The sequence below is a fragment of the Arachis hypogaea genome, chromosome 17 (genome assembly GCF_003086295.3).
Source record: "Arachis hypogaea cultivar Tifrunner chromosome 17, arahy.Tifrunner.gnm2.J5K5, whole genome shotgun sequence".
NCBI classification, from domain to species: Eukaryota; Viridiplantae; Streptophyta; class Magnoliopsida; order Fabales; family Fabaceae; genus Arachis; species Arachis hypogaea.
In genome coordinates, this window is record NC_092052.1 from 102,445,032 (window position 1) to 102,459,952 (window position 14,921).

A 14,921-nucleotide genomic window follows, 5' to 3' on the forward strand; every position below is an offset into this window, starting at 1 on the left:
TTTTTTAGAAATATTGGGGTATTTAGGTTGGGGATACAGTGGGAAAGGGTTGTGAAATGTGGTTCGAATGGCTCCAATTCGAACTATATTTATAGTGATGTTGATAGTAAATCTAATAGACCTGTTTCAAATTACAATGGGCTCGAAAACAAGCATAAATCGAAACAACTTGTTTCGAATTACCATAGATTTTCCAGCAGCATAATTTGAATATGTGGGAATAAATTTACTAAGTTACCATAGTCTACATAAATCGAATTGGTCTCATTAGATTTAGTAGAAAACATGTCATATATATATAAATCGAAACAGATCATTTAGATTTATTAGGGTGTTATATAAATCGAATATAACTGTTTCGATTTATAAATGAATCTAAATCTATTCCAACTGTTTCTATTTATATAAAAAAGCTTTTCACCTACCATTTTTTATTTTGGGTGAATAGCGTAATATTGGTACTAGTTTGATTTAATAAAGTCATTTAATAACTGATTTTACTATTTTAGTGCACATTAAATGTGACAATTATTTTTCTCGTGGCATATCTAACGGCTAGGACGCAATCCACACTACCCAATAGAAATCCTCCACGTGTCCAAGTTCCACATCCACAGCAGCAGCAGTTTACCTGAAATCACCGGTACATAGCCATAGCTCCTATTGCCTAAAATGATAAAATCCAACCTCATTTTTCTTTTCTTCCTTCTAATTTGTTTGTCTCTATCATCGCACTCAGCAATATCAAAGTTCCAAGTGTGTTGTTATTTGTTCCATTCCACATCATCGTCATCATCATCAATTCATAATAATCTGGAAGCCAGGCTTGTTGTTTTTCAACAGTAGTTGTTGGATTTTGATTTGATTTTGAGAGTTGATAAAGTCTTCTCTCTTTTCTGGGTTGGGGTTAGGTGGCGTGACTTCTCTCTCTCTCTCTCTCTCTCTCTCTCTCTCTCTCTCTCTCTCTCTCTCTCTCTCTCTCTCTCTCTCTCTCTCTCTCTCTCTCTCTCTCTCTCTCTCTTGTGGACGCGATGCTTGCTTCTACAGCAAATTTCTGCTCTTTTCTTTAACCCACTCTTAATTCCCTCCATTTATTGTTCCCTTCCCTCACCTACTTCCCACACCCACCTATTTATAATCCATTCTTTTACCTGATTCTAAGTTTAAGTCGCTTTCTTTGATGATCCCAACTCAATTCCTTCCTTTCCCACTTGATATTTTACAACGCATCACTTTTGGTTCCTAATTTAGTTGATACCAAAAGTGTGGAACGTGGCAGAGTTTGAATTCACATATGATTCCATCATCCACCCAATTCACCTGATGATTAAATCATGATGACTTCTGTTTAACTTCACCTTCAGGGATTGGAACATCTTTCACTTTGCTTATGATAGCTGAATTCAGCAGAAAAGGGAATGCTCACTCTTCAGTTGTTGATTGGCTTTATATGAGTGAGTGGAAAATATACTTGGCATAGTTTTGTAGAAGATCATCTTATTAGTTGTGAATCTAAGTAGCAATTGGTTTGGTATATGATTTCTGGAGGGACTATGCATGTGGGTATGGACTTTCCTCATCAATTTACTATGCTAGAAGGTGAAAATGATAAAGGAAATGTATTAGTTATGGAAGATGAGAAATCAGAAGATTTGAGTAATGTAAGACAAATGGCAAGGGGCAAACCTCCACGCCACCATGGCTCCGGCATGAGACATAGTATTAGCACCACTAGATTGGTTGCTGCACCAGATTTGGTAAAGTTTATGTTCCTCATCACTAGTTGATATTGCTGGCTATGCTTAGGAGATTTCATTGTATTCTTGTAATATTTTTTGTTTAATCAAATCCTTTATCATTCATCTAGCTAAACTAATATGAATTAAATTGATCAGAAGATTCGTCCTTCTTTCTAGCAAAAGTATCATACTTTACTTTGTTAATAGTATTTTGGAAAGCGCAGGTTATCTAATTTTGGCTGTTTTTCTCTCTTTTACTTAAAGAGTTTGGATGTGGAGGTTACAGGATGCAAGTCATCTTCTGAAGAAAACACAGAGTTTCTACCCATATTTCGGTCAGGAAGTTGTGCTGAAAAAGGACCTAAAGAATATATGGAAGATGAACATATATGCATAGATGATCTTATTCAGCATCTAGGTTCATCTTCCAATTTTCCTTTTACAGGAGCTTTCTATGGTGTAAGTGTGTTTTAATTTTACCTAACTTTACATGCATCTGCTATGATGATCTTAATACTTAGATTATGTGTTTTATCGTCAAGTTATGTTTCCATAACCAATGATTTAGAATCCCTTGTTGCTTGATTCCTGTGAAATGAATTATCGCTAAAGCTCAATTTCCAACAAAATGTGACATTCTTAACTATAGGACAAATGAATTATAGAGAGCTTCTTTTTCCCAATATATTTAGTTTTTATAGAAGAAAATTAAGACAAAGTAGATAGCGCAGACTAAGAAATGAATGCATCGTACAGATTACAGAATATGGGGGTACCACTAGCCGCTTTTGTGGAAAACAGGAAGTAGAATCTCACTTTGGTGTTTTTTTGTAAGAAAAAAAATTTACAGACAATTTGGTTATTTAATATGAATTCTAGATTAGTAATAAAGTAAATTCATGTAGCACAGTTTGGTAAGTAGGAGGAGATAAAATCTCTACATTAAACTATTAAAAATTTCTTAAAGATTTTACAGATTAGTCTATGGACAAAGTTTGTGAATTGTGATGGGGCAACGGCACTTTTTTATCCTTATTGAGTGACCCTATCCAATGGGGAAAGGCGGAGACTTTGTTGTACACTATTGTTTCTCCCACTGATTATACAAATGAGATTTAGAATATTTTTTGATTGCATATGTTGAACGATCACATAAAAAAAAAAAAAAAGGAGAATTTAGTGTTGAACAATTCATTCATATTTATTCAGGTGTTTGATGGGCATGGAGGTACAGATGCAGCTTCTTTTATAAGAAATAACATCCTTAGATTCATACTTGAGGACTCCCATTTTCCAACTTGCGTGGCAAAGGCAATTACAAGTGCTTTCTTGAAAGCTGATTATGCATTTGCAGATTCTAGTTCGTTAGATATCTCCTCTGGAACCACTGCTTTAACAACTCTTGTTAATGGAAGGTAATTATCTTCATTTATGAATAAAGTTAGTTTCATTGATGTAGCAAGCTTTTGTTGCCTTTTTTCATATTGGCTGTTAGTTTCTTAATTTTTATAACTAGATAGAAGTGGCATCTATTATTATTCATATCATATATGGGGAAACAAATCTGGGAACTTTTGTTCCTATTTGGAAAGGGAAGGCACGAGTTGGAAAAAGAATCTGAAATAACGTGCATCCAGTTGCATGACATGTGACTAGATACCTCCCTCAAGTTGTGGAAATTTCATGTTTGACAGGACCATGATGGTCGCCAATGCCGGGGACTGTAGAGCTGTACTGGGGAGGCGAGGTAGAGCAGTCGAGATGTCAACAGACCAGAAACCAAATCGTATTTCGGAGAGGCTGAGGATTGAGAGGCTTGGTGGTGTGGTATACGATGGATACTTGAACGGGCAACTGTCAGTTTCCCGTGCTCTAGGAGACTGGCACATGAAAGGTCCCAAGGGCTCTGCATGCCCTCTGAGCGCGGAACCTGAGTTGCAAGAAATCAACCTGACTGAGGACGACGAGTTCTTGATAATGGGTTGTGATGGATTATGGGACGTGATGAGTAACCAATGCGCTGTGACAATGGCAAGGAAAGAATTAATGATACACAATGATCCTGAAAGGTGTTCAAGAGAACTGGTCAGAGAGGCTCTTAAGCGCAACTCTTGTGATAACTTAACAGTGATCGTGGTGTGTTTCTCACAAGATCCTCCTCCAAGAATAGAGACACCACCTTCTCGAGTCAGAAGGAGCATATCTGCAGAAGGCCTCAATTTACTCAAGGGTGTATTGGACTCTTAGGTTTTATATACTCTATAAGACTATAACATTCCCCCGTAGCATTTGTCTGTACAAATTAGATAACTGGTTTCTACTTTCTATGTGCTACATAGATTAAATACAACACTGATATTCCCTTCTTTTTGGGAATGACTGTAGCTTAGCTAAAAGCTTCCACAATGAATATTTATTTTTATTTAAAGGGTATTCTTGATTTGTTTAATCCAAAATAGCTCTCAACAATCCTGGCATTAGGCATCTATAGTATCTCTCTGAAATAGAAATTGTTAAAAGGGGAAAAGAAAGATGTTAAAAGTGCAGTGCACAATATCGAAGTCATAATTTAGTCATTACTTGATTGGAGTCCGATCCACCAACTCACTGATAAAGTTTCTTTTTGATTTGAGAAAAAAACGTCCCAGCAGTTTCAACTGGGACAAGGACATCATCAATTTTGAGATGCATTGTATATGCTTTAACAGATCAAAAGCAGATAGTTTGAACCTTCCTGTTATCCAGTTTTTCAGAGCTCTCCATTACCATTGTCCTCTCCCTTCTCTGAAATACTGCATGAAAATACAGCATTTATCAGTTTATACTATCATTTTGTGAACATCAATTATTAAATATCAAAGTTTTGAAATATCGAAGTCACCTACTGAAATTGGGGTGAATTATAAGCTCCCACATTTTGAAATTAGATACTACTGTTCCCTCTTAAGAGTTTATTTCCATGATCTTTAGAAGATTGAACTTGCTTGGACACCCCATTGCCCATTTTACATAAGTAAATCGCTAAGACAGTAAATTCCTATTATTATATTTGATGTTACCTCCTTTGACTGCAGTGTTTGCTCAAATCTTGACAAAGAACTTTGCTCACTTCTCCCACTTTAACGGATCCTTTCTTTATCAACTCAGCGAACTGCAAAGTTTGGCATCATTAGAAATAGTGCATCTCTACCACATAATGCAGATACACCTGAGAAGAATTCAAACAGGAAAATTCACCTCATCTTCTGTTTCTTCAAGCAATCTGGTCAGAGTACACACATATGGTTAGGACACAACTGTGTTGCAAAAGCTAAAGGCGAAAAATTCCTCCCATAAATATCCCTGTTAAAAAATAGTAGTAGGGTTATAAAACTATGTGCCTCTTACCTTCCACAATAAGTAGATATATCCTTTGCATATGCCTTGGCTTCTTGCTTATCTGTGAAGAGAAAGAATATGGTTGTTCAGGAAACTCTTGTAATCTAAGTAGTAAAGTAATAACAAATGGTCATCAAAAGAAGAACTCACAAAAAATTATTCTCAAAGTACATACTTGAGAGTAATTCCCAACTAACAACTTTGTACCATTCATTTGTATCATCCTGCAAAATATAGATGGAAACAGAACACTGATGATAACATCCATTGTAAAAAATCTAAGTAGCCACAGAATCAAGCATTGGAACAGAGAAGAAGGAACCTTGAGTGTGTAGTCTTGCATCTTATCACAAAGATCGTCAAGGAGTTCAACTACTCTAAGCTCGCTAACTCTGTTTTGCACAAAATTAAACAGTTTAATTCACAATTTAAGAGACGTTTGTTTGTTTAATTGTTGGAGAGATCAACATACATAGATAGATAGATGAAACCACTAATTGTTTGAAGAAACGAAATGACCAAAACCTTGAACCAAATGTATCAGTTATGAAGTCAAGTTGCGAATCCTTATCATCAAAATTGGCTCTGTGCTATGATCTATGAATGAATGAAGCTAAAGAAAGTAGGTAGGTGAAAATAAAACCTGTAATCAATAAGTTTGCCCTGACGCTGGCCCTTGGAATCCAAGCGGTGACGCATATCCAAATGATTCCGCGGCTTCTCCTACTCAATCATTTACTGTGAAATTAACAAGGAAAAAAATTGTTTGAATTCGGATGGGAACAAAAAAGATGTGGTGTTACCTTGGAGAGCTCAAACTCTAGCTCCCCCTGCACACACAAAAAGGAAAGGGTAAGATCCAAGATCCAAGATCCAAAACAGAAAGAGATTAAATGAGCAATCGGATTCAATGCATACGGCGACAGCTCTACAGGCGGCGCATTTGTCATCGATGGCATCGGAAAGAGCAAATATGCTGGCGACCGCCAATACCAACAGCCAAAGTGCCGCCACTGACATTGACCGAAACCTTTCCTTCTCCATCGTCTTCTTTACCATCCACACCAGCTGCGTAGCGCCTTATGCGTAATTTCCTATAGCTTTTCCCCAAATTCCCACACTGTTAATACTTAAATAGTATTAAAAGTTAAATGAATGATAAGATTTACTCAATGTAAATTGGTAATGTTTCGGGAGTGGATCCTCTGCGGTAGAAAAAAGATTAGATGGTATCCAATCTTTAATTGTTCTCTCTTTTAATTGTTATTAAAATAAATTTTTTTAATTAATTAACTGATAAATAAAACATTTTTAAATTTTTGTTAAAATTTAATTTTAATATATTGACATATAAAGAGTTATACAAAATTATCTAACTACATTTAAATATTTAAATATTTTTTAGATAACAAATTTAAAAATTTGATTACTTTTACAAATGTAATAATATTATGGTTCTGAAAATTAGATTGGACTGGCCGGTCAGACTGACCCAACTGCAAAACAAACACAAATACAATTTGGTTTACTATAAAAAAATCATCGATTCCAAAACTGTATGTAAATTATTGAACCGGCCAAATTTTGGATGGTTGAATCGAACCAAAATCTAGTCGATTTTGGGTACACCAACAAAGTGCGTCGTTCTATAAAAAAAATAAAAAATGCAGAAATTAAAAAAAAAAACCCTCAATTTCCTAATTTCTCCTCATGTGGACGATTGTTGTCGTTTATGGTAGAAAAGAAGAAGAAAAAGAAAAGACAGAGATAAATTTGGCAGGCAGAACAGTAAAAATGACTGCGACGAAGGAAAGACATAGATCAAAGGCAGCAAATTTGATAGTAAAAAAAGGCAGACCAAGGGTGGCACAAGCAGAGGAACCACTAGGAAGTAAAAACATAGAGGTAAAAAAGAATAAGCTGATCATATGTTGAAGGAGAAGGAGAAGGCTGGAGTATACCATCATTGCCTTGTTACCGCTGCTAGTTTTTTCTTTTTCTTTGGTCATTCAGCCGCTGTTAGACTACTCGTTCAATTTTTTATTGCTATTAAGAAGTATTCACTAAGGTTACTTAAGGTGCGTTTGGTTTGTATTTTCATTTTCTGTTTTTATTTTAGTGTTTTCTGTTTTCTGAATTTTGTGAAGGAAAAGTGAAAATAGTGAAAATAATAAAATCTTATTTTCTATTTTCACATCCTATTTTCACCAGACTTTGGTTTTTAGGTATTATTTATTTATTTATTTTTTGTTTTAGGTCAATGCTACCGTGTAAAAAGAAGAAAATTTCTACACCTAAGAAACTATCGTGGCTACATTTTGAGATAGACACGTGGGTATCTGTTTCACTATAATAGTTCAGCAAGTAGTCATAATTGATTTGATATACAGTAAATTTTTACATGCAGCTTTCCAGATGAGGCGCTCGTGACGCCGGCACTGTTGTTGGCATATGGATTGGCCGCGTGTGCTTTGTTGATACAATCGTTGATGCATTGACGTGTAACTCGTTACCTTAACCGGGGTATATCCGGTGTGTTGGTTATTGAAAATTTGACCCCTATGGTTAGGGCCATTTTAGAAAATGTACATGTTAGAGTTGACACGTGTAAATAGTTTTATTTTGACATTGGGCTTATGAAGTGGGCTAAAATTGGGGTTGGGTTTTTGTTTATTTTGTTACGAGTGTAAGTTGGGTTACATTTGTTTATGGTTGCTACGGACAAAATGAGATTACAGTAGGCTGGGCCTAAAGTGTGTTGATTTGTTTGAAAAGTTTAGGGTTAACATGGTTGAATTTTTTTTTAATAAGAAACAACATTAGAAATATATGTTACTAAAGGAATTTCTGTTTATGTAGAATGAGGCATTGTCATAAATGGTTTGTTAACGTTGAAGTGGTAGCCGAAGCAGGGCAATATAGTTGAGGCTTCCTGAACCCAAGAAAGAACTAGTCATTTTGCAGCTGTTTGTGCCCGAGACATACTGGAGGAGAGGTAGTGTGAGATAGACGATAAAATGCAACGCTATATGTTCTTCGCTGTCACGAAGGGGAGGCGAACAGGAGTATACACAAGTTGGGAAGACGTCAAGGAGTAGATTATGGACTTCACTTTCCCTGAGTACCAGCTTTAGCAAGCTACCAACAAGTTGTTTTAGCATTCAATGCAAGATTGCATTCCATTGCTGCTGAGAATGCTGCCACTCTTGAAATGATGGGATATTCATGCGAAGGTAGAGGGAATGAGAAAGGGGACAAGGAATGTGGGAATAGCTGGCCATGACTAGTGGTCTCTTGTAAGTTTTTAACATGCAGGTTTATTTTTCATTTTCGGAGCACCTTAATTGTTTATCAAAAGAGGGGTCAATTTACTTAACAAGTTTTCATTCCGAGTTGGGTTTTGACAAATCGTAGAATTGTGGATGCAGGGCTTCCAGTGATCCTAGAGGAGGAGGTCAATGGTGATTTTCCTATACTGAATAGCATGGAGGAACTTTTGGTGAAGCTATGCTACGAGTCCGAAATCCTTGGGCCGTGTTTCTTTAAGCAAGAAAGATATCTTAGTGATGTAGGCCCCTTCTATGGTTTTACGGTGGTGCTTCCTGGGCAGCCATACGAAGTTGAAATGAGTGCGAAAGGTCATTTTTCAATGGTGGAAAAGATGACGTACAAAGAAGCAGCTCTAAAGATGGTTAGTCAAGTCCTAGATATGATTAGTAAGGAATTAAAGACTATAACTACTTTAAAGTGAAGATGCTACGTGATACTAACAACGCACTTCGAGCGAAGGTTGGCCAATTGGAAGAAGATTATGAAAATTTGATGGCAAGTTACCAGGTAGCTGTGAATGCTCGTATCGAAGGATGTTTCCCTTGAATTAAGTTGCTTTGATTATGTTTATATTTAATAATGATGGTGTTGTTTACTTTGATTGTGGTTAGTTATGAGATGCCTAGTTTCAATTAAGTTGGTTTATAATGTCGATTATTGACCTGAATCCTTTTAATATGAATAGTATTTGTTGGTTTTAAACGGAAGATTAGTTGTGCCATTAATAGTGGTGACAATGTTATATTGGTGTGTTGCATTTTATTTGCAATTGATGAAAGAGAATGTTGTAGCTAAAATTGGTCTCTGAACCGGGACGTAGAGTAAATGCGCGTTGAATATCTTTTGTTGTGTTGTGTTTAATATTTTATGTTGATGGCATTGATTCAGAGGTTGGACTGATTCAGAGATCCCACTGCACAGAGAATCCTGACTTGATGTGATTTTTTGGATTTGTTTTGTTTTGCAATATGGACTCGGGATACAAATTTTTTTGGCATTTAGTGTAATGGTGCGACAGAACTGCAGTATAGGCAGAGGAGAGTAATCATTATGGGGTACCAATTAAGCGGAGCAATATATAGAGGGTTTTGTTAATGATATTAGTATGGATGTACAATTATATGAATTGGTTTGATTAGCTGGTATAGGTTTAGGGATTTATATTGTTGTTGAATGAAACAGTAAATTTGAGAATTAAGTGTGAATACGTTAGTTGAAAAGGGGTAAATACAAAAACATGATTATAAAAATAAGTGAAAATACGTCAGTACAAGTGCAGAATCTCCTAAGAAAAGCCTATAGAGGTGGCATTACTAAGAACAATAACATTAAGATCCATTAACAACGCTGCACAGTAACAACGTAGAATTATACATGTGATTACTAATGACATAGATAGGACGTAAATGCATAAACAGACATAAAGCATTATTAAATCCCATGAACCGTTTGAGTGGAGGCATGTCCTAGAAATGTGTGTTTATCTCATAACCATAGCAATGTATATCATGAGGACGATAACTACAACCAAAACAAGAGCAGTAGGCAAACCACTGCATGTTGATGGAGGGTACGTACTACAGAATTGGGTGGGACATTTGCAATGACAGGATGTTGCAACGAGTGTTGAAACTTACCTACAGGTGGCATTACCAAAAGATGATTTTGATCAACTGGCTGGACTTCGTGGTTAAGTTATTGCTCTTCTACTGCGTCGTTAATGATCATGTGCTGTTCTTGATTATGGATCAAGAAATTGTGCCATGTCTTGTTGGCTTCTTCAATATTTGTATACCGCTGGTAGATATTTTTCCTGAATTGATGGACTTGTTGGTGGCAATCAGGTCAGTTGGTATAAACCCCAGATACTCTATTACGAAAAATAACATAAATTTTATCCTTTGGAATCACCATTCTGAATGAAAATTAGATGCAATGAGATATGGGGATGGTTTGCACTTCTTTAGAAAGTATATTTATATTTTAAATATTAATATGATAAATTTAACTTAACCTATAATATATATTAAAAATTATAGGATATAAAACATACTTTTTTAAATAAAAAATTTAAGGATTAAGATATCATTATAGTGTTAAATATTTTTTTGAGATTATTCTTTATATTTTATAACATATTTAAATATTTTTTGTTATTTAATTTTTAAGTTTGTACTTAAATGAATTTATAATACTTTATTTGATGTAATAATTTTAATTTGAATGATATTTTAAGATTTATATTAAAATATAATTATATTTTAGTGTGTATATTTATATTTTATTTATTATTTTATTATAAAATGATTGTTCGATTAAATTGATTGAACTAATAAATCAGTAAACTAGTAACTAAAAAGGGTTAAGTATGATCTTGGTCCCTAAGGTATAATCTGAATTTCTTTTTTGTCTCCAACCTTTTTTTGCATACAAAATCGTCCTTAAGGTTCAACGTAATTTTAAAATCGTCCTTCGGACCAAAATACCCTTCTCCTTCTTCACCAAAATACTTAGTTTCTATTCTTCTTTATCCTCTTCCTTAAACCACATGGTTCCATATTTCCATCATCATTATTACAAGAACACTACACTATGAATTTATTTCTAGTTTCTACTTTCAAAAAGCAGAATAGCAACTATAGCAACCCCTCACAGCTTCACAGTAAATGATCAACACTAAACTAAAAGACAACTTTTTTGGGTCAAATTGACAATATACATCCTCAAATTTTTCAGACATTCAAGATGAAGATAGAAGCAAATCTCATCACCCCAAGAAATGGTGATTCCTTCGACAACCGGACCTTAGGTGGCTAAAGAATGCGCCAACAACCGGCCCCGATCACAGGAACTGCCAGCCACTCCAGAGCTCAATTGTAATGTAGACATCGATGAGTACCACTCTCACCTTGTTCCCTTTTCCGACCTCCACCCACACCACTCATGCATCACTCGTCATGCAGTTGCGGCTCACCAGAGCATGAAGCTGGTGAACCACGCTAATGCTCCCATTCACCATCCAAATCTTACTCATCATCTTTCCTTTCGACGAGAATTTGCTGCCACCACCACTGCTACTACTCTCTCCTCCGTCGTATTGTCCTGAATCCAAACCAGTCCCCCACGGACACAAAACGACGCCAATTCAGGACTAGAAACCGTCGCCAAAGATCTTGCATTGGTCGTTGAATGAAGTGAAACTATATCCTTTAGATCAAATTAGAGGAGTGACTTTGAGAATGGCATAGAGAAAACTGCACAGCTTGTGGTCGTTCTCTTTCTCTTTTGTTCCCTTTTTTTTATTTTTTTATTTTTTGTTAGGGGTAATTTAGTCCAGAGTTTTAATATTTAGGTTAAAAGGACGATTTTAAAACTACATTGAACCTTAGGAACGATTTGTATGCAAAAAAAAGGTTGGAGACGAAAAAAAATTTTTAGCCTATACCTTAGGGACCAAAATCGTACTTAACCCTAACTAAAATGGTTTGATGATCAGTCCAATTCTCAGAATCATAGTTATTAAAATCGGATTGGACCGATCAGTTTGATTGATTAACCGGTGAACGAGATCTTATACTGGTCTAATCCGTTACTTGAACCGAACAAGGCAGAGAACCGGTGCGAATCAGTAAAAACCGGTGAGACCGGTCTGACCGAACCCCTTGGAAGTTAAATTTTTTTCAAAATACTTGAGGTGGGTTTCAAACTCCTATCCTCAATGAAAAAGGTGACATTCACAGCCACCAGGCTATTATATTTCTTATTAATTTATTTATAAATTAAAATATATATAGATATCTTACATCAAATAATTTACTTCTATTTAATTTATTTTAATTTTAGTTATAAACTCACTTATTTTTAAATTAATTATATTTTTATTTAACAATAATTATAAACTCATTTATTTTTTTATAATTATATAATATTTATTAGTATTATTTTTGAATGAATACGTGTAGTATATAATAGTGTAATAGATATAAATTAATTAATAAATTATTAAAATTTGAAAATAATATTTATTTTAATATAAAAACAAAATAAAATATTTATGATAGAATAAAATTAATAAAATACTTATTGTTCCTGTTCTATATTGTTGTAAAATAGTTAGATATTTTTAAAATATTAGTGAAAATATGTATTTTAAATTTTAAGTTTAAATTTTTGACTATTTTTTATTTTTTATTTACATAGGACCGGATTAACCAGTTCAACCAGTGATCCACCAGTTAAACCAGTAACCCAGTAATCCAATAATTTGACCAGTTCGATTATCGGTTCGATTCTAACAACTATGCTTAGAATCTTGAATAATACACAATTAATTATACAAAATTTGTAAATTTTTCTTTTTATTATAACTTTCTTAAAAAATGTATAATCATGTACTGTGCGGTAAGTATTGTATTTAGCCCCTTGTATGTCTTTTTTAATAAAAAACAAATGAAACTAGTGAAGAAAATCTCATGCCCTAAGCTGTTCAAGCTGTAATGTTGATGGTTTGATGAACAAGAAGGGATTAAGAGAGAGGGAGAAAAATAAGTTATTCTCATTGTTGAAGAGAATGAAAAATTCCCTTAGAAAATATTTGTGAGTTATTATACCTTATATACTATGTACTCTTTATGTACTCTCACTAAAAAATAATTACAATGGTAAGCCTATTATTGATAAAAAAATAATTTAGGTAACACCCTCCCGCAAGCTAGAATTGTGTAAATCTAACAATCCTAGTTTGGAAATATTAGCAAGAAAAGGACTCGGTGGCAAGCTTTAGTAAGAAAATCAACAAGTTGATCTTTGGAACGAACTGGCATAAGATGAATGAGACCAGACAAATGCTTTTCACGAACAATGTGGCAATCCACTTCAATGTGTTTGGTTCTTTCATAAAAGATGGATTATTGGCAATGTGAATGGCTGACTGTTGTCACAGAATAGAATGATAGACTTTTGAAGCGGCAAACCAATGAAATCCATTAAGAAAGATAACCAACTAGCTTCACAAGTAGCAACAGCAAGAGACATATATTCAGCTTTTGCAGAGGATTTGGCAACTGTAGTTTGCTTCTTACTCTTCCAGCTAATGAGAGAGTTCCCAAGCATGAAGCAATAACCGAAAACGGAGCGACGAGTATCGGCACAGGTAGCCCAATCAGCGTCGGCAAAAATATCGGAATACGTGAAAAGCAGCTTGTAGGTGAGAAGTAGTTGCACAGTCCAAAAATTGGCTCAAACGTCCCACAGTATAAGAGATATCGGGTCTAGTATTTGTGAGGTAAAGGAGTCGGCTGATGACTTTCTATAAACAGTGTTGTCTGTTAAAATGGTACTTGATTCCTTTGAGAGTTTCTAACTATAATAAAATGGGGTAGCGAGAGGTTTACAATCTAGATAACCAAAATTCCTGAGAAGGTCCATGGTGTACTTCCGCTGATAAATGTGAATTCCAGAGTTAGAGTGTGCTACTTCCATTCCCAAGAAGTATTTGAGATCACCAAGATCCTTTATTTTGAATTTGTCATCCAAATTTTTTTTGATGGAATTGATTTTGCCAATGTCATTCCCGGTTAAAACCAAGTCATCAACATATACTAGAATGACAGTGAAGCTTTCATATTGTTTCTTAATGAAGAGTGAATGATCATCAAAAAACTGCTTATAACCAGCATCCACAAGAGTCTGAGTGAGTTTAATGTTCTATTGCCTGCTTGCTTGCTTAAACCCATATAGAGACTTTTGCAATTTACAAACTAAACCTGGTTGTGACACGGCCAAACCGGGTGGTATCTTCATATAAACTTTCTTGTCCAAATCTCCATGAAGAAAGGCAGTGTTGACGTCCAGCTGTTTCAAATGCCATTTCTTTATCGCTGCTAATGCTAACATTAGTCGTAGGGTAGTCATTTTGACAACTGGACTAAAAGTATCACCATAATCTACTCCTCGCACTTGAGTGAATCCTTTTGCAACTAGCCTCGCTTTGTGTCTCTCTATGGTGTCATCGGGATTGAATTTTACCCGAAAAATCCATTTGCAACCCACAGCCTTCTTGTCTTTTGGGAGTTCAGTGAGGCACCAAGTTCTGTTCTGATCTAGAGCTGTCAATTCATCTTGTATTGCCTTTTTCCAACAGTCATGTGCAGCCGCTTCCTCATAAGTGCTGGGTTCTGGATTTGAGGTGATGGCTAGAGAAAGTGACTTATATTTTGGAGTTAGTTTATCATATGACAAGTGTTGTGAGATAGGATATAAAGAGTTAAAGTTGGCAAAGTTGCTAGAGTGAGCTGTGTGGGTTGTCATATAATGATAGTCCTTCAAATAAGCAGGTGGTTTCTTGACTCTTTCAGATTTTCTAGTAATGCAGTCATGTGTGATGTCAGAGTGTTGTGATGCAGGTGCATTATTAGTGTGTGGTGTGGTAATGGGTGCAATGGTGTGTGAGGAAATTGGTGAGTGCATTAAGCT

At 35.2% G+C, this 14,921-nt stretch overlaps 2 protein-coding genes and 1 long non-coding RNA gene across 3 annotated transcripts; 2 read left to right on the plus strand and 1 right to left on the minus strand.

The window, feature by feature from the left end:
- Positions 1-662: 662 nt before the first annotated feature.
- On the plus strand, positions 663-4,167 carry LOC112764154 (probable protein phosphatase 2C 27). Its single transcript, XM_025809689.3, has 4 exons — positions 663-1,757; positions 2,004-2,198; positions 2,949-3,154; positions 3,434-4,167. Exons 1-4 carry the CDS (start codon positions 1,536-1,538, stop codon positions 3,984-3,986), a joined length of 1,176 nt encoding a protein of 391 aa, XP_025665474.1. The 5' UTR covers positions 663-1,535; the 3' UTR covers positions 3,987-4,167.
- On the minus strand, positions 4,138-6,269 carry LOC112764157 (uncharacterized). The gene is made up of 9 exons (XM_025809692.2): positions 6,036-6,269; positions 5,921-5,947; positions 5,761-5,840; positions 5,440-5,509; positions 5,293-5,341; positions 5,127-5,178; positions 4,977-5,001; positions 4,799-4,890; positions 4,138-4,531 (listed from the first exon to the last, which is right to left on the minus strand). The coding sequence occupies exons 1-9, from the start codon at positions 6,174-6,176 to the stop codon at positions 4,489-4,491; spliced, it is 579 nt and encodes a 192-aa protein (XP_025665477.1). The 5' UTR covers positions 6,177-6,269; the 3' UTR covers positions 4,138-4,488.
- A 1,645-nt stretch (positions 6,270-7,914) lies between these two features.
- LOC112765512 (uncharacterized) lies at positions 7,915-9,154 on the plus strand. The gene is made up of 2 exons (XR_003183802.2): positions 7,915-8,413; positions 8,546-9,154. It is a non-coding gene; the product is annotated as an uncharacterized lncRNA (long non-coding RNA).
- Positions 9,155-14,921: the final 5,767 nt, after the last annotated feature.